Below are 21,586 nucleotides of genomic sequence, written 5' to 3'. Positions count from 1 at the left end.
TAGGGGATATTAATTTAATAGCCCAACAAATACTAATACAGATTCCCCCACAAAGAGTCTTCGGTGTCCATCATGGCCTCCAAGGATAACCTAATGGTTACTTGTGTGATGAACTGTCCTCAAGCAGGTATATTTGGAATTGATGAGAAGATCCACATGGCCATGGGATAGGTATATAAACATACAAATAAATACATAAAGGGTACAGATACCTCCCTATACTTTTTCCTCAGGAACAGTTACCAACCCAGATGCTTTCCATCGAGCCCCCATACTTGATCACTCAAAGGAGCTATTGTTTAGACCCTGTCCTGCTTAGGAAGAAGAGGTAAGTATCCAATGTCAAGAGCAATAGATTATCTCCACAGGAATCTGTCATTTCCTTCCTGTATTCAGCCTCTTCAGTATTCACTCATCTTTTAAATCCCAACCCACATGAACTTTTCTTCTGCATCTCCAGACCATATTGTTTTCTCCCCTCTCTGCACTCCCAGGATATACTGTGAACACCACACCATATAACATTTGGTAAACAACAAAAACATTAAATCATTTTATTGGTGTTCAGTTGATGTCCTCACCTATAAGCTTCTTAAAGGCAGGGACGTTATTTTTCTCACCCTCATATTGTCTCAAAAAGTAGCTTTAGAATGGACTCAAAAAAATACCAGTTTATTTCAGTTGTATGAATATTTCTTGAGCACCTAACATGTGCCAGGCCCTAGGTACACAGAGGTGATTATAACGTGATTTCTACTCGTAAAGGGGTTCTCAGTATAATGGGGAAGATAGACTCATACAGAAAAATTAGAAATCCACACAACTAAGTGCTGAGATTGGGGTTATGTGCAAACTAATTCTGGGGGGCACAAAGAAAGGGACCTAACATTACTCACTGAATGACTGAAAACCAATGGCTAGAGGAGAAAGAGGAGAAACAAGAAATCAAAAGTGATCTTCAAAGAACAAAACCCTAAAGCAATCTTAAGCACTGAGCTTTTTCTCAGTGCAAATGTTACCTGGGGTGTTATAGCATGCCCCCCTCCTCACAGGAGCACTGGGTTCCCAAAGCCAGCTCCCACCTTCATAAGATGGTCTTACATCACCAGGTGGCCTCCATATACTTGCCCAAAGATGTGGCTGATCATTGAAATGCCAGAGAAAACAGCATAGAGACTTCTAGTTGAAATACTCCTTAAAGTAAAAATACTCTGAGTTTTTTGAGGTATACTTTTCTTCCCCAGAAGTGGCCACCCCAACATCTGAGGTTCTGGAAATTTGACTATCTACTTCCAGCTTCCTCCCTGGTCTCAATCTACGATCATCTTTCCAACTTCTCCCTGAGCCTCTCCCTTGCCTTTCCAAATGCCCTCTAAACTTATCCAAAATCAGAAAGTTTCATGAAGCCTCAAATGAACTTCTATCCTCCAACAGAACTCCCACTGGCCTCAGTCAGTGTCAAAGAAAACTTCCATCTTCTGCATATAGCAGCAAAGTCTTGATGACAACAGACTCTTTCAAATAAAGACATCTACAGACGGAAACAATATGTCAGGAGTGACGCTCAGAGGAGTAAAGACACCCACTAAGTGTAGGGTGGGAAAAGATGAATATTCAGGTGAAGAAAACATTAGTATTAGAAAATCAGCCAATGTTTAATGATGGAATGAAAGATGTCTTCACGGGGCTGGCAGGAACCACGATGACAACAGACAGCACGTTGTCATTTTGCCCCACTTTGGATCACAGCCCTGAAATCAAAGGAGAGAGAGAGAGGTGCTGGCTTTTAAGCTAGTTAAAAATTTTAGATGACAAAGAGCTGCTGTTTTCAGAGCACTCATCTTAAACAATCGAAGAAACAGCCCATGAAATAGGCTGCCAGTCATCCCTGAAACTAGGGCTGACTTGACTCCCATCTTGACGGGCCGGCCTGGGGTTCCTAGGTGGTAGGTGCTTAGAGAGGTTTGAGGGACACTAGGAAGGCTTGCCCCCAAATAATTCAGCCTGAGACTCAGCCCAGGTTCCAAAGTTCCTCCCTTAGAGATGGCTTCATACATTCACTCACACAATCAATAATTAGCGAGCTGCTACCACCTGTCACAAACCGTGCCAGGTGCCAAGAATAAGGTGAGGTGTGAAACAGACAAGGCCCCTGCTCTCAAGCAGCTTATATTCCAGCACAGTCACTCTCAAACTTAAGAGGGCATCAGCATCCCCTGGACGGCTTGTTGAAATACAGATCACAGGACCCCACCCCCAGAATTTCTGATCCCCTAGGGCCGGGAGTGTCCATTTCCAATAAGTTCTCGGGGTGGCTGATGCCACGGATTGTGCGCAAACCACTGTCCAAGTGAAAATAACACCACGAGGCATAATAGTTTTGGAATTACGAGGTTGGTAAGGTGAAGAATCTCCCTCCCAATTCTGCTCACGGTCCGCCCTACCCCAGTGTCTGTGGTACACAGCGCTCCAAAGGTAGTCACATCCACCCGATCTCCCTGCCCCTGGGTGGTTTGGAACTAGCTCCAAACATTATTGCCAAGTGATAAGTCAGCGGGCTTTCTGCCTGCCTGTCCCATCCCAGTCTTGAGAGATCTATTTCCCTTTGTTCTAGGTCATGTCAGGGTGTCAAAAGCTGCAGCTTCAATCCTGAGTATAATACAAGTTTGCCATAAAAATACAACCGAGGATTCCCGAAGCCACAGAATGAAGGCTTTTACAATATCAATTCGACCCTTGTAAATTTAATCCAGGGTTATTTGTTGCACCAAAATCTCTTTACTGTGATGTATTACTTAGTTACTGGGGTTATCACAGCCGTATCCTAAAGTTGCATAGTACATAAAACATTTCAGTTAACAATGCGGGAAGGTTAACTCCCCCAGATAACCTGCAATCACAAGGGCTAGTCCAGATGACATGCCTCTGTCAGCTTCCACGAGCTATTGATGGTTCAATCAGTTTGTTTTGAAGGTAAAGTACAACAAAAGGGCAGTAAACTTATTCAGACTGTCAACAGGGGCTATCGGGAATGGGGCTTGCAGGTAAGTAATTCTGGGTGTTTTAAGGCTATTATCAAACAGCAATGGTTGAAGGAAGAGACAGCTACTAATAACACAGAAGGCAGCCATCATAAACCACTTTATGGCAGAAACCCCCATCTATAAATCCTGCGACACCTGGAGACAGCTTCAGATTTATAAAACTGCTTGTTAAGCCAGGGCACTGCTTAATGAAAAGAGATCGGTCTAAGTTCTGAGTCTTATGTCCGTAGCTCCAGAGGGCAACTCCAATTTTCCTGACCTTCCCAAGGTGGTTGGGCGAAAGCCCTGGGGCTGGGGGCAGGGAGTCAGGGGCACTCTCGGCTGTGAAGTGGAAGGTGAGGTTATCAAGAAGAAATCAGGGATCCTGGGAAGGTGTGTAAAGACCCATTTGTTTCTGGCTGAAAGCAGATTCTCGAAAAGTGAGACCCGCACACAGTGCTTTTCAAGTTCTCTCTCTTCATATTCAATGTTCTGTTTTCTTACAGGACTCCTCTAAGGAGACACCTAAAACTGGCAGGGGGAGGAAAGGAAGAGCAGAAAGCCTTTTTTGTTTGTTTGTTTTTTTGCTCCCAAATCAATTTTCTCTGCCCGAATCCCAAAGCTCTGGCATTTTTCATCTAGACTTCAAAGGGAGAGGAGGATGCTCTTTCTTCTTGCTCAAACTGCTACCCCAGGGGGGGCTGGCTGCTCCCCAGTAATGCCGCACAATCACAGAAACACCAAGATGGCTCTCCATTGTCTGCTCCTGGAGTTGGCTACCATGTCTCTTTCTCTGAGGAGACTCTGCTAAAGAAATATCAAGTTTCCAGATCCTAAGGGAATCAGAATGCAAGGTCACCTGGAGTTTTCTCCTACCTCTTCCCGTTTATGGCAGTACAGAATGCCCATCCTCCCCCATGAGCTCTTTCTGCCTTACTGCTCCCCTGCATGGGGGTGGTGGGGAGACATGGTGCAAGCTACTGACGCTCTACCAGGGGCCCCTGAAGTCAGCAGCGGGTGACCCAGGAACTGTTCTCAATCTTTCACAAAGCCTAACGGAATAGAGTGAGCACGCCAACAAAACATCAAGCTTCTCTGATTTTGACTGGATTACATCAACCCAGTTTGGTAACACTGGTTACCTCATGCTCATCAAAAGCACTCATCAATGGCTAAATGTGTCTGACTAATTTTAAAAAGTTAGCAACGGCTTAAATGTAGCTTATTAAAGAAACTAAAGCTTATTAAAGAGACGAAAGGGGCAGAAAATTAAACAGAGGAGAGGTCTTCATAACAAAAAGCTTGGGGACTAACAGGGCAGAGGAAAGGGTCCAGACTCTGGGCTTCTTTTGCTGTGTGATCTTGGTTCAGTCTCCGCCACCCTCCTGAGCTTCGGTTTCTCCATAGGCACAATGAAGAGAATGGGCTCGCTGATGCCTAAGCCTCTCTTAAGCTTTTGCCTGCCTGAATTCTGTGTGCCTCAAAGTTAACTTCCAATAAACACATCCATAGCCTCCTTTCTTATTACTCCAATTTCCTTATATAACCACCCCCTCACACCTCCAGGTAAAGGAGGGCTGTGAGAAAAAGTCAATAAAGACCAAAGAGTAATGAACAAACACTGTGAGTGGAATAACTCCAGATGCTCAAAGAGATGACAATGATCTCACTCTAATGAGCCGAGGTGAGCTCACCTACAGCATTAATGAATGCCTGACAACTGGCAAAGGCCAGCTGATTTTCCTCACAGTTCACCGGCAGCATGTTTGAAGTCTCCGTGCAAACAATACACCCACAGGACAGAGCAAGGCCCTCTACAGAGGGCAACCAGCAATTACTCTGTGGGCTTCTGTCACTTTGATCTCTGGGTCGTGACCTTTGCTTTCTTGTGATCTTCAAAGCCCAGATTGTAGATTAGCTGGAGAACGCTAGCTGGGTTATGTAAGCCACAAGTTTTACAGCGTCTATTTGGCTGGGAAATGGTGGCAGCCCAGGATGGCCAGCAGACTGCGGAGGGTCCCTCCCTCCTTCCCTTTGGCTGAGTGCTGCAGACACTGGGCAGGCCTCGGGCTGCTCTCTGTGAGGGAACAAAGAAAGGGTGTCACGTTTTAAATAATTTAAAGTTGTAAGAAATACAGAGGGGCCTACTGAGGAGGTGGGAAGAAGGAGAGGCCAAGAAGCGACTGGAGTGGCAGGAGGGGGTGAATGGCAAAGGGTTTCATGACAGAAGTACAGCTGAGAGACATGAGACCAAATCTCTTATTTGACAAGCCAGGTCTAGCTCTTTGAGTATTGTTGACTTTCATTCTGTTGTCTTTCCTGCAGGAAGAAGAAAGAAAAGAATTGCGAAGGAAGACAAGAAGCAGACCATTCTGGGCACCCAGGTCTCCCACACTTGACTCATTGTTTGGCTAGTGTTGAAGTCCACAGGAGGCCCCAAGTGGTTTCTTAGCAGGATGGTGGCCTCCCAAGCCAACCAAGCCCTGCCACACCACTCTCTTCCCACCCAAATCCTGAAGGCTGCTTGTTATCACATTCACCTTCATTCAACATTCATCCCAAAATAGTTGCATGATGTGTACACACAGAAAAGCATGGGCAGGTTTAAGCTCCTATAATAACATGGCAATGGACATTTCTCAGCCATGAACCATGATGAATGGCAAAGAAAAAAATCCAAGCCTGGTTCACTCCTGCCCCAGCAGGACCAGGGCACCGCTCAACAACTCAGTAGTATGTTCATGCTCACATACAGATTTAATGAGCCTGTTTTACTACGGGGATACGTGCCAGGAAAACCCAACTGTGTGCACAGGGGGTAAGGAAGGAAGGAGGAGGGTTGACTTGGGGGATGGGAGGAAGGCATCAGCAGAAAGTGAAGCATCTATGAAGCCATTTCCAATAACTCCATAAATCTAGTCACTTCCTCACTTCTGCTCCAGTGGTTGGCCACAACGTGACCTAAAAGTGGGCTGACCTCTCTGAAATCAACACCTCCCACAGAAATGAAACAGACGTACTTGTTTTGATGTATGGCTGGGTGACATATTATAAATATTACATCACATAACCACAGAGGATGCCAATCAATAAGAAATTTTTTCAGACAGCACTAAATGAGCCATGGGTTCTTGCTTCTGAATACACTCCTTTAAGGCTCCTACTATTGCTTAAATGATTAATAGAAGACATATTGTCAGAAAATGTACTTAAAGTGAAAAACAGTAAACTGTAGAAATATCATTCATTTTTTAAGCAATTTTCTAGTGAATATGTCACATAAATTTACATAGAGGCCCTACTATCAGGCTCCGGGTAACAGCTAGGAGGAAGGCAGACCTCATGCTTTGTGGATGGAGGGCCAGGAAAATATTTTACCAAAAGGAAAAAAAAGAAGGTGGCTGCATTGCTTTGTAGAAACCCAAACACTAGAACTCTGGATTCAAAAGTCTTACTGTAAAACCGTAAAATTTCTTAGGGGCAAATGAAGCACAAACTCCAAGATGAACAAAGTAGAGCCGCTTACAGACCAGAGAACAGAACTACATTATATATACATTTATCTCATTCAAATACAAGGGTGAGAGTGCCCATCAAAAAGAAATAAAAAATAAGAAATAAAACAAATAAAAAATTCAGAATTGCTAGAGAATAGGCTACCATTCCACTCAACCGTCATAAGCCATGCAGTGAACATGTAACCGGATGGGCACACATTTAATGTTCCTTCCAGTGTTCTTAGTTCTTATTTCTCTCGGAGCATGAGCATCTTCCCATTGTTGTGGGTGACTTATGGATTTTCTAGGGTAATTTTGACTAGATGTGATTTCAGCTGTGTGTGGCCCTTAGGATCCAGCTGCTCATGGCATCTTTGCCATATGTGCATGAACAAACAACCTTCCCAGGCCTATCCCTCAACCCCAACAGATCTGGAGTAGTGAAGTCAGGCTTAGTGGGCACCAGCACCAGCCCATGAGATAAATCACTCCTCTAGAACCAAACCCTCCCTGAAGGATCAGGACCCAATGACCAGCACTTGGATTGAGTCTGAAGGATAGTCCCTTGCTTGTTAACCATGTCTGTGGACATCAAATGGATCGGATTCCAAATAGAAAGTAGGCATCTGAGATGCCCAGAGGGCCATACATCTCTCTCTAAGCACTCAGCTTCTCAGAAGAAAGCAATTTTCAAGCTGCCTGCAGTGAACACTTATCTGACCCCTATTCCAAGGCCACTGTTACTTTAGATATTGAAGAGTCTTCAAAGAGCAAGAAGACACAGCCTTACCTACTGGAAGCCATTCTCTGGATATCGACATATATAAAGTAGTGAGAGAGACATACAAGATGGAGTACATAAAATGGCACGAGAGAGTAAAGGAAGAACTGTAACAGCGTGGAGGCAGAGTATCTCAGAATGCTACAGCCAACAGAGATTTTCAACACTACTTAGTCCAATAGTCAAGTGAGCATCCAAATTACCTACTGACTTTTTTGTTGCACTTGCCACTAAGTTAATCAGACTGCTTCGGAGGAGTCAGGAGTTCAGCCTTGGTGAAGGGTCACTGACCTAGACTATCCTCCCCATTTTAAAGCGGGGCCCCACCTCAGATCTTCTGATGGGTCTTAGTATTTTTACTGATGTGAACAGTCATAATAACAAAAAAAGATAGTAATAGCTTTTTTCCTTTTGCAACCTTCTAAGTCTTCTATTTGAGACTGAATAAAATATGATGCAATTGAAGATTTTCATCATTCCACTTCTCTCATTCTAGGAAAACAAAGACAACAAAAATGTGCCTACAGTTTGGCTGACATACAGCTCCATGAATGAATGAACGAGCATATGTGTCAGTGTGTGTGCCGACACACACATACATAAAAACACACACATATATAGGACATGGGCAGGCATATACATACATACATAAAATTTATTGAGCTATTTTAAAGAATTAAACACATGGGGCGCCTGGGTGGTTCAGTCAGTTAAGTGTCCAACTCTTGATTTCAGCTCAGGTCGTGATATCAGAGTCAAGGGATCGAGCCTTGCATCAGGCTCCCCACTAAGTGGGGAGTCTGCTTGAGATTCTCTCTCTCCCTCTCTCTCTGCCCCTCTCCCTGCTTGTGTGTGCTCTCTCTGTTAAAATAAATAACTCTTTTTTAAAAAGAATTAAACACAGAAATCTTAAGAAAAAAGCCAGAAAACAAATCAGAATTTCCTAAATCGCGCTTGGCTTACTAAAAATGTTGACTGAAAGAACCTTCTTGGACTTGTTTGACAGTTTCAAGACACATCTTGTAAATTGCTGCAAGAAGATAAAATATGTTTTAAGAGACCCCTTCATATCGGAAATCAGGCTGTTAAATGCTTCAGAGTTGATAAGAGTGTTAAAGAAGCAGATTAAGTTCTAAGTGATTAAGCAACCTACAGGGTTGATTTAGAAATGTGTAACTCTTCACCTGCTGGATATTAATCATATTTCTCCTAACAGAATTGACATTCAAACCTACAGGATCACATCCAAATGAAAATCTTCATACTGGAGAAAGACTTACTACATTTTTCTAAAAGTAGGGTTAGAGTTTTATTCTAAGATGGTTTAAAAATAGTCTCAGACCCCTACAACATTAACCAAGAAATCTAGAAAATTAGGTTAAAGGTACACAATGCTTCCCAAGAAGGAAACATAACAGAATTCCTGATGTAGCTTTATGTGTCTATGTGTATGTATTTTAAAAAGATACAATGTTCAATAGCCTTCAGTACTTCTAACAGCTTTGTTTTATACAACATGAACTCTCCTGACTTCATTCCTCCATGGATCACCACAAATTTTTACAGGAGTCCCAAGAGAACCAGTTTCTTTCAAACAATTATCTTCTTTCCCCAATCCTTCCAAATTTATTGTCCAGTGGCCTTACCTGCCTTACATTTCCATCCTTCTTTCCTCTCCCCTTCCCACACTGATTTAGGTAGGATGTTAATGAGAGCTTATATCAGAAGGAAGAGAGAGGTTACACACCTGAAAAGATCACCTAAAAATATATGCAAAACAAAAATCAAGAATGAGGGCACACAGAATTCAAAATGCAGGAAGAAAATATAAAATGAGTTTAGTAAAATGGGTAAGATGAAGGAGACTCCCTAAGAGAGGTGAGTTTGGGTCAGATATTTCAAAGGAGATGGTTTAGTAGCAGAGAAGGGGAAGAAGAAAAGCATTTCTCCTTAGAGCCCATGAAAGCATGCGGATGGTGGACAGCGAGGCATAGCTTTAGGGAACAAAGTTACAGACCTTCAGGGACTTCCTCTCAGGATCCTACATAAGCTCCCTAACTTTAGTGGGAAGTGCTCTCTCTCTAAAAGGCAACTCTGAGGCTGACCACAGGAGAATCTTACAACACAGAGTAGGGATAAACAAAATATAGGCCATGGGTCAAATGTGGCCTGCTCCTTGTTTTTGTAAGTAAAGTTTTACTGAACCACAGCTGGGGCGCCCGGGTGGCTCAGTCGGTTAATCGTCTGCCTTCAGCTCAGGTCATGATATCAGGGTCCTGGGATCAAGCCCCACGTCGGGCTCTCTGCACAACAGGGAGTCTGCTTCTCTCTCTGCCTGCCCCTCAGCCGGCTCTCTCTCTCTCTCTGTCAAATAAATAAATAAAATCTTTAAAAAAAAAACAAACATAGCCATGCTTATTCATTTACAAATTGTTTATGGCTACTTCTGCACTGTAACAGCAGAGTTGAATAGTTGTGACATAGACCAGATGACCTTCAAAGCCTGAAAATATTGATTACCAAGCTGTTTACAAAAAAATTGGTCAATCCCCGCCCTAGACCGCCTAGCAGCTTTTCATGTTTCGTGGTTCCTGTAACCTTGATGAAGGGAAACCATGGCTATCGGTTACCAAAAAGTTAAAGTTTAGTATTATCACGGGAAGTCCACTGATATTTACCAAACACCTACTATGCATCCCATAATATCATCCCCCCAAAAGATGCTCTTTTTCCCTTTCCCACTGTGTTCCAACCCCTCAGTACTCACCTGTATCTCTTGTAGTCTTCCTCATCCTTTTCTAAGCTGACCAGCTCGTTGGGACAGGCCACATTACCCAGCAGGCTGAGGTACTCCAACGCTGGTGTCACTTCTGCCAGGTGATCAAGAAGACACTCCAAGTCAGTGATGTGACAAAGGTTAAGGACTTGGGTCCAGGGAGACAAAAGGCCTTGTAAGGAACGTAGACTATAACTGGCAGGCACAGCACAACACCTGACAAGTCCAGTCTGCTCCCAGGAGGTGACATGCGGGAGGGTTGAAATCCACTTAGCTGTGAGGTATCTGGCATGGCTAGTTTTTCACTCCTGCTGGGGACACAGCCCAACTCTTCTCTGGGCAGGTAAGACTGAATCCAAATCACTTGAGAGAGAATGAACTTAAGTGTTTGTCACACTTTTTTTTTCCTATATGGTTCTTTCCATGGGGTATTTGTAAATCCATAAAACTGGTTTGGTTTTTTTTTTTTTTTTTAGTTATGAAAGTAAGAAATTATTTACAATGCCCTCATTAAAAAATAGATTCCCCTCTTCTCCTTTAGGAGGCAATTTATCATTAAAACATACAGGAATGGCATGGATGCAAGCAGGGATTGGCATCCTGTTATGATCTAAGGACCTGGGGTGGAGCTAAGCATTGCTCAGCAGCCTCACTGGTGACAATAAAGTACTGAATTAGGGGGAAAGGAAAACAAAGCTAGGAGAAGACAAATGGAGTAAGTTATTTAGTCAAGCCAGGCAGGTCAAAATATATTTGAGGATGAGAATCTGTTGTGAAACTAATATTCTATGAAGGAGAGAATGAAAGAGAAAATTCCAAGGAAGGGCATGGTGGGGAGATTATGCCATGATTCATTCCCTCAGTGGGATCCACTGGTCGATCAAGGCAAACATTGAGACCCCCCCCGCCACAAACCAAATAAGTCAAGAATCATAGATTCAGTTACAGGTATTGATAAGGACTTAATGACAACCTAGCTGTCACATCAATACATATGGACTCCTGGCTTGAGCTACATGCAGAAGAACTAAGCCCTAGGCAAGGTTATGACTAGACAGATCATCAGCGGAGGCCATGACTACCAGAAACTTATGGAAGAGAGGTGTCAGCCAATATCAGCAGATGGAATGGGGTCTTTGCCAGGGAGTAACAGCAGAGCAAAAAGGGCCTGAGCATATAAGAGTGAATGCTGCATATAAGAGTCAAACACTCGGAATACAGTGTCTAGGAGTGAGGTCTACTTGGCTTAGGAGAGGAAGGTAAAACCAAAGAAAAGGTATGCCCTTACTCTATCAGGATGTTATCTAACCATGGTATGTTACCCCCATTTCCTTACATTTCATTTTAACTTGTCAGTTGAACACCAAATCCAAACAATGTCAGAATCCATTCCCTACTGTATGTGCTTAGGGGTCACCAAAAAGTAGCTCATTCTATCACAGACAACCGTAAGAAAGAGACTTTCCCCTGGGACTGAGCTTTCCACAAATTCCTTCCCACTGACCCAGTTTAACAGCTTGGGGTCTCAAAGAATAAGGCATTCTTCTCTTCCACACGACGACCCTTCAGATAGATGAAACTCACACGTCTTCCTTAAATCTTATATTCTCCAAACTAAGTTCTGTTGAGCCTTCTTTATAAACAGGCTCTGACAACATCCTATGCGAGAACAAGCGCTATCCTGTGGGTGTGAGACAGAGACAAGGAGAGGGACAGCGTCAGCAAGAGAGGGAAACAGCAGTGCAAGGGGGTCAGAGCTGCTCATCCACCAAGGGCTTCAATTTGCCAACACCTTTCCCATTTCCTAAACAAGGCCGGACAACGGACATGGAAGTTATCAGTCCTTCAGATCTTGAACAAATAACATCCAGGAATAACCCCAGTGGACCCCTGGAGTGAGGGGGATAGAAACAGGAGCACATGGAGAAGACAAGAGAGAAGGTGCTACCAGGCTGGGAAGGTGGGAAGGACACATGGGTGAGAGGCCAGGAGTCAAAACAATAAAGCATTTCATCACCAAAAGCAAAACATACTTAGTACTGTTTAAAATAACAGTTCAATCATCAAACTCTTTAAGAAAATCATTTAAATAAAACCAATTAAAATGAAAATGAACAATTTCAGGGAAAACTTGGCTTTTCCAGCAGGTTCTAACTCTGTATGCTTCTCAGTCATTGCTACGTTAGAAAAAGGGTGGCTGTTAGCGTTGCCCTTAGACTTTGGCAAAGGCACCTCATGGGGCCCTATGCTTTGGAGTGACTTCCTCAAAATGTCTTAAGTCTCTGTCTGGTATCCAGGACTCACCAGGGACCAAAGTGTCATTCAACTGGGGAACCCCATGCCTGGACTTGGACCTGCATCAGGCCTCAGTCTCAGTCCTGATTTCTCCCCTTCAGGGATTGCTCCAACCCTCCACCCCTCACAGGGGATCCATCAGATGTGCCAAGGAGCAGCAGGACTCATGCCTATCAGGCTGTCCAGGCCCTAGTGCCCGGGGGGCAGCCAGACAAGCTGATCACTCCCACTGGCTGGCGCAGTGTTTCTTCCAAGGGACTGTGAGACAGTGGGCTGCCAAAATGGTGCTGACGTATTGACCTGGGGTGATTCAAATTATTTATGTAGACAATGGCCCTAGAGAACCTAGGGGAAGCCCTTTCTACTGTGGATGAAGAAGTCCAACCAAAACCTACTGCTCTTGTAGGGACAAACTCCTTAAACTTTGGTTATTTTTCATCTACTATATGAAGGTGGGAATGTGAAGGAATGGAACTCAAAACTCGCAAGATTTTTAAGTTGAGGAAATATGGGGCAACTGAGCTGAACTGAAATCCCAGTTATTTCTCAACATTAAATGAGCAGTGATGGGCAACGTCCCATGCCACTGTCCAGGGAAGCAGGCTTCATATGTAAACTTATCAGGGAGCTAATAAAGCTCATGTGTGAGGGCTCCTTGCTTACACAGGGCCCTTGCAGGGATAATACAGTCACAGGGTCATATGTTTTTGTAAAATTTGCAAAAGTAGGTTAAACTGCCGTCAGTTAAGATCACTGTCTCTCTCCACTAAAGTGTGTGTGTGTGTATAGTGTATAATTTATATAATTACATAATAAAGTTATAAAAGAATTGGCAGAAAAACAGGAAAAATATTTTTATATAAGCATGTCCAGTATAAAAAAATTGTTACTTTTCCAAATATTTTTATATTTGTGTTGTCAACTCCAAATAAATTCCAAATAAACATTCATCTTCAAGCCTAATTTTGCATTCATAATAAAGTAGTCTTTGCCTTTAAGAGGGTATCCCCAAATTATGTAAGTTTCATACCCAACAAAATCTGGATCTGCCCCTGAGCTGGAGGTTGTGGAAATGTGGACTCATCCAAATGTCTTGGTGATGGAAAATTCCTGGGCAAAAGGTCTATAGTCCTCAAGAAGCTTCAGCCATCATGTGTCAATGAACTCAAGGAAAGGAGCCTGCCTCTTTTAGGGTATTTTGAGTGGCAGAAGCTACCCTCCTTCTTCAGGTCTTTCAAGTACCTGCTAAAGATCACCTGGACTAAGGTAAGTGGTCTCGCCCAAATCCACACTAGTCAGAAATCACTAGCCCCTACTCCGTGGATGCTCTGGACCAGAACTTCATCACTACGTTGATACCACCACCAGAGGATAAAAGACAGGAAGGAGTTTTAATTGGTTTCTTGGTCTCCCGGGTCAGCAAGGACAAACACAGCCCTGCCTTGCCTGGTTGGGAGCTCTAAGATAGAATTTGTCGCATTCTTGCATAGAAAATGAAACAGAGGCAATCAGCAGCAGGAACTTGATGTCCCTGACTCACAAAGACCAGGGCAGTAGAGATACTTTCAGGGATGCTCCAAAAGGTGACATTTTCCCCTCCATTTCTAAAATGCGAAGCTATCTGGCACAGTTTCAACTTTCTTCAGCTGGATTCTAGCATACACCTGGCTTCCCTCATCAAGTCTTCTCTAGAGTACTTAACATTTATATTTTTTCTCAGTGTTGTCTCCAGAAAGTTGCCATTGCCGAGTCCAGATGTCATAGGTTCACTTGCCAAGGGAGAGGGCCTTTTTGCAGAGGGCCCAAGATCAAAGCAACATCTTGCCTTGAAAGTCTGGAGCAGGAAGGAGGAGGGGAGTCTTCTAGTGTCATGTCCAGTGGCACAGGTCTGAAGCTGTTTCCCAGGTGAAAATGGGCATGAACCCTCCCTCTGTGCTCAGGTCCAGGTCAAATGGCAGCACCCATACCACCTGGGAGGGTTCCAACCAGTGCTTATCCTAATATAGGATTTCTGAATACTAACTACACATTCTGCACAATATATTCTCATTTTGATTCACAGACACATCAGAAATATCGCATCCAAACAATAATTTAGGAAATGGGGGTCAAAAGTCACTTAGTCAGTAAACGGAAGAGTCTAGATTCAATCTGAGGTTCTAAAGAAATTGCATTTCTAGGAGACAAGTGACTCATGATTTCCTAACACAAAAAGGAATTTAAAATACTGAAATATGAGGAGTCCTATATGCTTTTGTGGGAGACCATAGGTACTATCACCCAGCTGTGTTCTATACTCAGTTACTTCCAATTTGGGCTTATTCATTTAAAGCAATGAGACTTCTGCTTGCAGTAAAATGTACCAAGAAGTTGTAAAGGCTTTGGGTATTAACAAAGTTATGTCCCATATATACATTATGCCATTTAAATCTGTCAACAATACTCTCAAGTGTCTATCACCCATTTTACAGATAAAGAAACTGAGGACTCAGACAAGGCACAGAGAATTGCCTGAGTAAAACATTAAATTGCTGTGGGAAATCTCGTGTGGCCTTAAGCTCAGCTCACTGGTCTCCTCACCACAGCCCAGCTGCACAACACGTCACACTATCCATTCTTCCTGTTGGTATGACAACACATACTGTCTCTTCATATATGTGCTGAAGCAAACAAGTAGACAGGAGAGAATGAAGGAATTAAGTGTGATGTAAAATGAAGTCAGCTTCTCACCTTTCCCCCATCCACCCAGAAAGGGAGAATGGGGGAGAATCATTTGATTGTGCAAAGTATCTATATTTTCCTGACATCTCAGGTATTCTGTTATTTGGGGTTGGGTATTCAGACATGATATAGCTGAGACCATTACCAAGTACCCAACCCTACTGGAGAAGAGCCAAGGATAGTGTGTGTATGCACGTGGGTGTTTATGTATGAGAGAGAGAGAGAGAATATGAGCGTTGGAAGAGATAAGGTCAACTCCGTGGCCAGTGACTACCAGGCCAGTCTAAATGAACCAAAGGAAGAAGAGTAAGATAAGCTACAAACCCAGAGATGAAGAAGTAACATGGGAAGTCCAGGCTTTAACGTACCCGAGGACAAGACACCAGCACTGAGAGCTGAACAGAAGTGGAACAAAGGGCCAGCAGAACAAAGATGGGAGGTCAAGTAGGAGGTATGCAGCCTGGAAGTGTGGCATGGGTAGGCTGAGAAGAAATTTGCCAAATGCTGGGTTTGGGCTCTGAAATCCCTTTCATGAGCTCCGCCAGCAGCTGGGAGCAGGCCTGGCATGGGAGGGGCAGGGTGTGGGGCATGCACAGGCAGATGACTCCCCTCCTGCATCTTGGTTCCTTTTCTCATGCACTGAAACCCTTGGGTTTCAGGGTCTGGGGTTTAGAATTAACATGCCTGGGTTCTAGACTGAGCCCTCAGTGACTTCAAAAAGTTCATACTCTCCCAGTTTTTTCATAAAGAATCAGAGTACTGGGGCACCTGGGTGGCTCAGTCGTTAAGTGTCTGCCTTCAGCTCGGGTCATGATCCTGGGGTCCTGGGATTGAGCCCCGGGTCGGGCTCCCTGCTCCGCGGGAAGCCTGCTTCTCCCTCTCCCGCTCCCCCTGCTTGTGTTCCCTCTCTCGCTGTGTCTCTGTCAAATAAATAAAATCTTAAAAAAAAAAAAAAGAATCAGAGTGTTCACCAGTGGTACTCAACTCACAGAATGATAGGAAGATAACATTAAATTATAGAAGTCAAAGAAGCATTCTAAGTCTATACTCTGGCCTCGGTTATAATGTGGCCCAAGTAAAATCAAGTAAGCTTACATAATTCTCTAGGATAATAAGAATGACCATTAGATAGAAATTAGAATAACCCTCACAACCACCGATGGGGTGGATACCATTATTGTCCCAATTTTGCAGAGGAAAGCAAAGCGTTGAGATGCTAAGTAACTAGCCCACAGACACGCAGCCAGGGGCAGAGCCAGGATACAAGCCCAGGAAGCCTGGCTTCAGAGCCTGCTGTCAACCACTATATGACACGACCTCTTTCCAAAGGATAAAAGCAGCCCATAATCCATGTTCACAGGGCCCAGCAACAGAGCATTGGATGGATATGCCTAATTGAGAGTAAAACCAAAATGGAAAACTCTACATATGCAAAAACAAAAAACAAAAAACAAAAACACCAAAAATTAAAACCAAACCAAACTTTACAAAAGGACTTCAGGTAGAACCCCATTTAATAGGAAGCTTTCTGATATATTTAAAATAAGATTCAATTTCTAAGAAAGTCCTAATACTTACCTTTGTAGAAGGTCAACAGTTACTTGATTCTAGGTCTCTCTTTATTACAAATAGGAAATGAATTCTTAAGGAGACATCAAGGTCCATGTGTAGGATTGTTATAGGAACAAGGCATGCCTCTTTGTATACACACCTGTATAGTCCCCTATCATACTGGCTCTACATTTGGTATGTGACTGGCTTTGGCCCTAGGGCAGCAACACCCAAGATGCAAATAGGGCTTGAAAAGTATTTGTACATTTGGGCTTTGCTCTTGGAACCCCTGCCCTGTGTGGAGAGTCCTGTGCTATCCTACTGGAGGCATGTTGTTCAGCCAACAACCAGGACCACCTTCCAGACATATGAGTGAGGCCATCTCAGACCATCCAATCCCAGCCAGGCCTCCAGATAACCGTGGCTGTCTAAGGACCCAAAGCAAGATCCACAGAAGAACCATCCAGTTGAGCCCTGCCCAAATAGCTGACATTCAGAATTGTTAACAAATAACACAGTTGTTGTTTTAAGCCACTAACTTTTGAAGTAGGTTATTATGCAGCAAGGCTGATAAAGCCCAAATCCAGGGCATTTCATGGAGTAGCAATAGCAGTTTGGAACAGAGTAACTGTTGAAAGAGTCTGCAGTACTTTCACAAGACAATAGGAGAGTCAGTGGGCTGAAACTGTGGAGTCTGAAATATTAGGTTAAGAGAATGCCATATGGTGTTACTCCTGCTTTTACCTGGCTTTCATTCTCTGACTTCTGGGTTAAGTACGTGGGGAAAATAAGCCAATCCTCATGATCACACCAGAAGACCAGAGGAGAGAGAAATCATGCTGCATCCTGAAAGAGCCAATTAGTATCTTATTTTATCTACGGGTAATAAAGTACTTTCCAACAGCACAGTAATATACCTGACCAGTTTTACAGCTACACATTGCCTTCTGCTTCAGTTCCTCCCCTACCACTATCATTTCTCCCTCAGCATTACCACTACAGATTGGAGAGGCTGAGGAAGCAAAGGGAAAAGGCTTCAACCAAAGACAAAGAAAATCCCTCAGCTCTGGAGAGCCAAGAATCCTGCTAATCTCTAGTGATAGCAACACTGAGAATACAACCATCCTCCAGCCCAATTTATTCCTTTAAAAATGAGAAACATATATACAATGGAATATTACTCAGCCGTCAAAAAGAATGAAATCTTGCCATTTGCAACAACGTGGAGGGAGCTAGAGACTACTATGCTAAGCGAAGTCAGTCAAAGACAGACAAATAGCATATGATCTCACTCATATGTGGAACTTAAGAAACAAAACAAATGGGGGGGGGGCGCCTGAGAGGCTCAGTCATTAAGCGTCTGCCTTCGGCTCAGGTCATGATCCCAGGGTCCTGGGATCGAGCCCCACATCGGGCTCCCTGCTCAGCGGGGAGCCTGCTTCTCCCTCTCCCACTCCCCCTCTCTCGCTATGTCTCTCTCTGTCAAATAAATAAATAAAATCTTAAAAAAAAAAAAAAAAACAACAACAAATGAACATGGAGGGAAAAAAAAGAGAGGCAAACCAAGAAACAGACCCTTAACTATAGAGAACAAATGGAGGGTTACCAGAGGGGAGGTGGGCAGGGGGGGGATGGGTGAAACAGGTGATGGGGGTTAAGGAGTGCACTTGTGATGAGCACCGAGTGTTGTGATGAATCACTAAATTCTACACCTGAAAGTAATATTGCACTGTATGTTAACTAGCTGGAATTTAAATAAAAACTTAAAGGACAAAAATGAGACCCTTCCTACACAGTAAAGGAAACCATTTAAAAAATGAAAAGGCAACCTACTGAATGGGAGGAAATGACTGCAAATCATATAATTGAAAAGGAATTTCTAAAATATATGAAAAACTGGGGCACCTGGGTGGCTCAATCAGTTAAGTCAGTTGATTTCTGATTTTGGCTCAGGTCATGATCTCAGGGTTGTGAGATCAAGCCCTGCATCGGGCTCCACACCCAGTGGGGAATCGGCTTGAGGATTCTCCCTCACCCTCTCCCTCCGCCCCCCCCCTCTGCTATTGCTCTCTTTCTCTCTCTCTCAAAAAATAATAATAAAAATAAAATAAAGGAAAAGCTCACATAATTCAATAGCAAAAAACAATCTGATTTAAAAATAGGCAAAAGATCTGAATAGACATTTTTCCAAAGAGGATATACAGGTAGCCGACAGACACATGAAAAGATGCTCAACATCTTTTGTGTATATAAATATATATATATGTGTGTGTGTGTATATATATATATACATACACAATTATATACAATTTATTGTATATAATTAGCCATGTATATATGTATATAATTTCTATAATTGCATATATATGTATATAATTTAGCCATAATAAAGAATAAAATCTTGTCATTTGCCACAACATGGATGAACCTTGAGGGCATTATGCTAAGTGACATAAGTCAGAGAAAAACAAATACCAAATACCATATGATCTCTCTTTTATGTGGAATCTTAAAAAAAAAAAATCCAGAATGGATTCCTGTGCATTTTCAGCATATTCAGTGCCTGTTATGAAAACGAGCCCTCTAAAATGGGAGACAATAATGCTTAGGAAATTCACATGAAGCATGAATCTTACTTATTAGTCTAACCTAATGAGACTAATCAGGTATCCTGTCAATTATCAATATTTACATCAATATTTACTCAATGTCTCCTCAAATGTCAGCAGTAACAGAGGAAAGTAATACTATAAGCTACCTATTTTGGACACTTAGGTATCCAACAAATACTTTTCATTGATTGATTATTATACAAATCACAGGTTGATTAAAAAAAATCACCCACGAGTTCATCTGCAAACTAGGATTATGTGAAATGATGTTCTTTCACAGTTGGCGTGCTCCTCTTTAATTGTTTTTCTCAGGCTTGTGCTGAAATGAGCTTACATTTCTTAGTATGCGCCAGTTAATGCGACAGAGACCTGGCCAGGAAGTTGCTGAGGGAGAAGAGGAATTGAGTTTGGGATTAGCATTTGTCCAGCATTTGCCAGACAAAGTCCTTGTTGGTTGGTGTCTGGGCTATTTGGGAAGTCCTTCTCATGGCACCGTTTCTTATATTGTCAACTTGACAACATCCCAGGGCAGAGGCAGCTGGTTTTCAGCCATGCAGAAACCGTGTTGCTCACATTATCATGGCACTTTGAGTCCAACGTTCAAATAAGGCTTTCATACATTCCTTTTTTCTTTTTCACCAGTTCTCCTAATAGGCAAGTGAAAGCCATGATGTCACACATACATACAAAATGAGAAACAGAGGCTTTCAGAGGCTGACCTGTCCACAGCCACATAGCTAAACATGATTAAGCTGACTCCTGAACCCAGTCCAAAGGCTAACACTTTACAACAGTGTGGGACACAGGATATAAGTACTGGGGCCCAAAGAAGGAAACTTATCATCCAGTTCTATTCTAATAATCCTTCTGTTCTTGATTGATTTGAGAATATCATCCAATTAATCACCTAAGACAGTCAAGGGAGCCATAAGACACACTGACTGTAATAATATTTAGAATAAGGACTAGGAAACTTGGTTGACCAAAGGATAGGAGAGGAAAAAAAAAATCCATCAGTACTGCATTATGAAAAAGACTGATATTTACTTGTAGGCCCTCTTCTTCTACTTCTATTAAAGTGCCAATTTATAATGGCCACGGTAGCATATTTTACCTCATAAGGAAAATACTGTCTTATGACTTGAAATATAAGCAGAGGCTAATAAATGATCTGGCCTAGCATTCTTAAAGCAGACATATGCATGCATGATAAATGTAACATATATATATATATGTATATATATATATATGTTTTATTTCACTCTCTAGGGAAAATGCCCTGATCTCTTTTTCACTTCTAACTTACTATGTGAACATGAACAAGTGATTAAACTACTCTATGTCTGAAATGTTTCACTAATAAAACAAGGTGATTGTACTTCAAGTCTGAGGCAACACAGGAGAATGGAAAGAATTTTGGATGCAGCCACATTGAGACTAAATCCGGGACCTAGCATTCTGCTCAATGTCTGGCTGTGGGTCTATACTTCACCTCTTTCCTCATTCAGGTAAGTGGACACCTTTCTGCCAGGTTTTGGTAAAAATAAAAAAATAATATGCTTAACATTTATTACCCAGCACCATGCCTGACCACAGGAGTGCTCAATAAAGAACAGCAGATGATAATCATTCATTCATTCACTCATTCATTCATTCATTCGTCACACATTCACTAAACCTCGGCTCCATACCAGGCATTATTCTAGGTGTGAAGGATACAGGAGTTTACAAAACGGACAACACTCCCTGCCTCTCAGCTCACACTGTGGCAGCAGGGAGACCCAAAACTGTACAGAGGAGCTAGGTGCCTAATGCTGCAGAAAGCTTCCAATTCCATTCTCAGCCTCTCTATAGAATCCAGAACAGTTCATCCCCCTGAGCCTCATCCCAGGCTGGCCAGGTCCTCACCGACTTAAGGAGAAGGCACGTAACAAAAATTCAGCTGTTAGACCTCTCTCATCACCGCAGTACGGTAAACACCACGGAGGGCAGAGCTACGCCTGGGCTTCCCACATATCTCACATCTTTTGCCCCTTCCCCCTCTCCTTTGCCAGATCTGTTCCCTGAGCCTGTACCAGAGCTTTCCAGAAGCCTCCGTGAAGGCCAAGTTCGCTTAGAGGCACCACTCCGTACTCTCCACCAGAGGTCGCCCTCCCACACAAGCCCAAGCCAACAGAACCGGGCTCTGCCTTCTCGGCAGCAGTGACATTATTTTCTTTCTCTATTTTTATCTATTAAAAAGATTTCTTCACAGCCATAACTTAGATCTCTACACTAAAATGGAGCAACAGGAAGATATAATGGTGCATTTCATTTATGAATGACCTATA

At 42.9% G+C, this 21,586-nt stretch overlaps 1 protein-coding gene across 5 annotated transcripts in view; it reads right to left on the bottom strand.

The window, feature by feature from the left end:
• The window catches only part of LRMDA (leucine rich melanocyte differentiation associated), a 1,116,706-nt gene that overhangs the window by 491,725 nt on the left and 603,395 nt on the right, over window positions 1–21,586 (bottom strand). For all 5 annotated transcript variants that reach the window (XM_027597158.1, XM_027597159.1, XM_027597161.1 and 2 more), the window contains exon 4: window positions 10,069–10,208. In XM_027597158.1, the coding sequence (XP_027452959.1) occupies window positions 10,069–10,208 (140 nt within the window). The remainder of the gene's footprint in view (window positions 1–10,068; window positions 10,209–21,586) is intronic.

This window comes from Zalophus californianus, chromosome 15, assembly GCF_009762305.2.
Source record: "Zalophus californianus isolate mZalCal1 chromosome 15, mZalCal1.pri.v2, whole genome shotgun sequence".
Lineage (NCBI taxonomy): Eukaryota > Metazoa > Chordata > Mammalia > Carnivora > Otariidae > Zalophus > Zalophus californianus.
The sequence above is the reverse complement of the archived record's forward strand: the minus strand, read 5'-3'. Positions and strand labels throughout refer to the sequence as shown.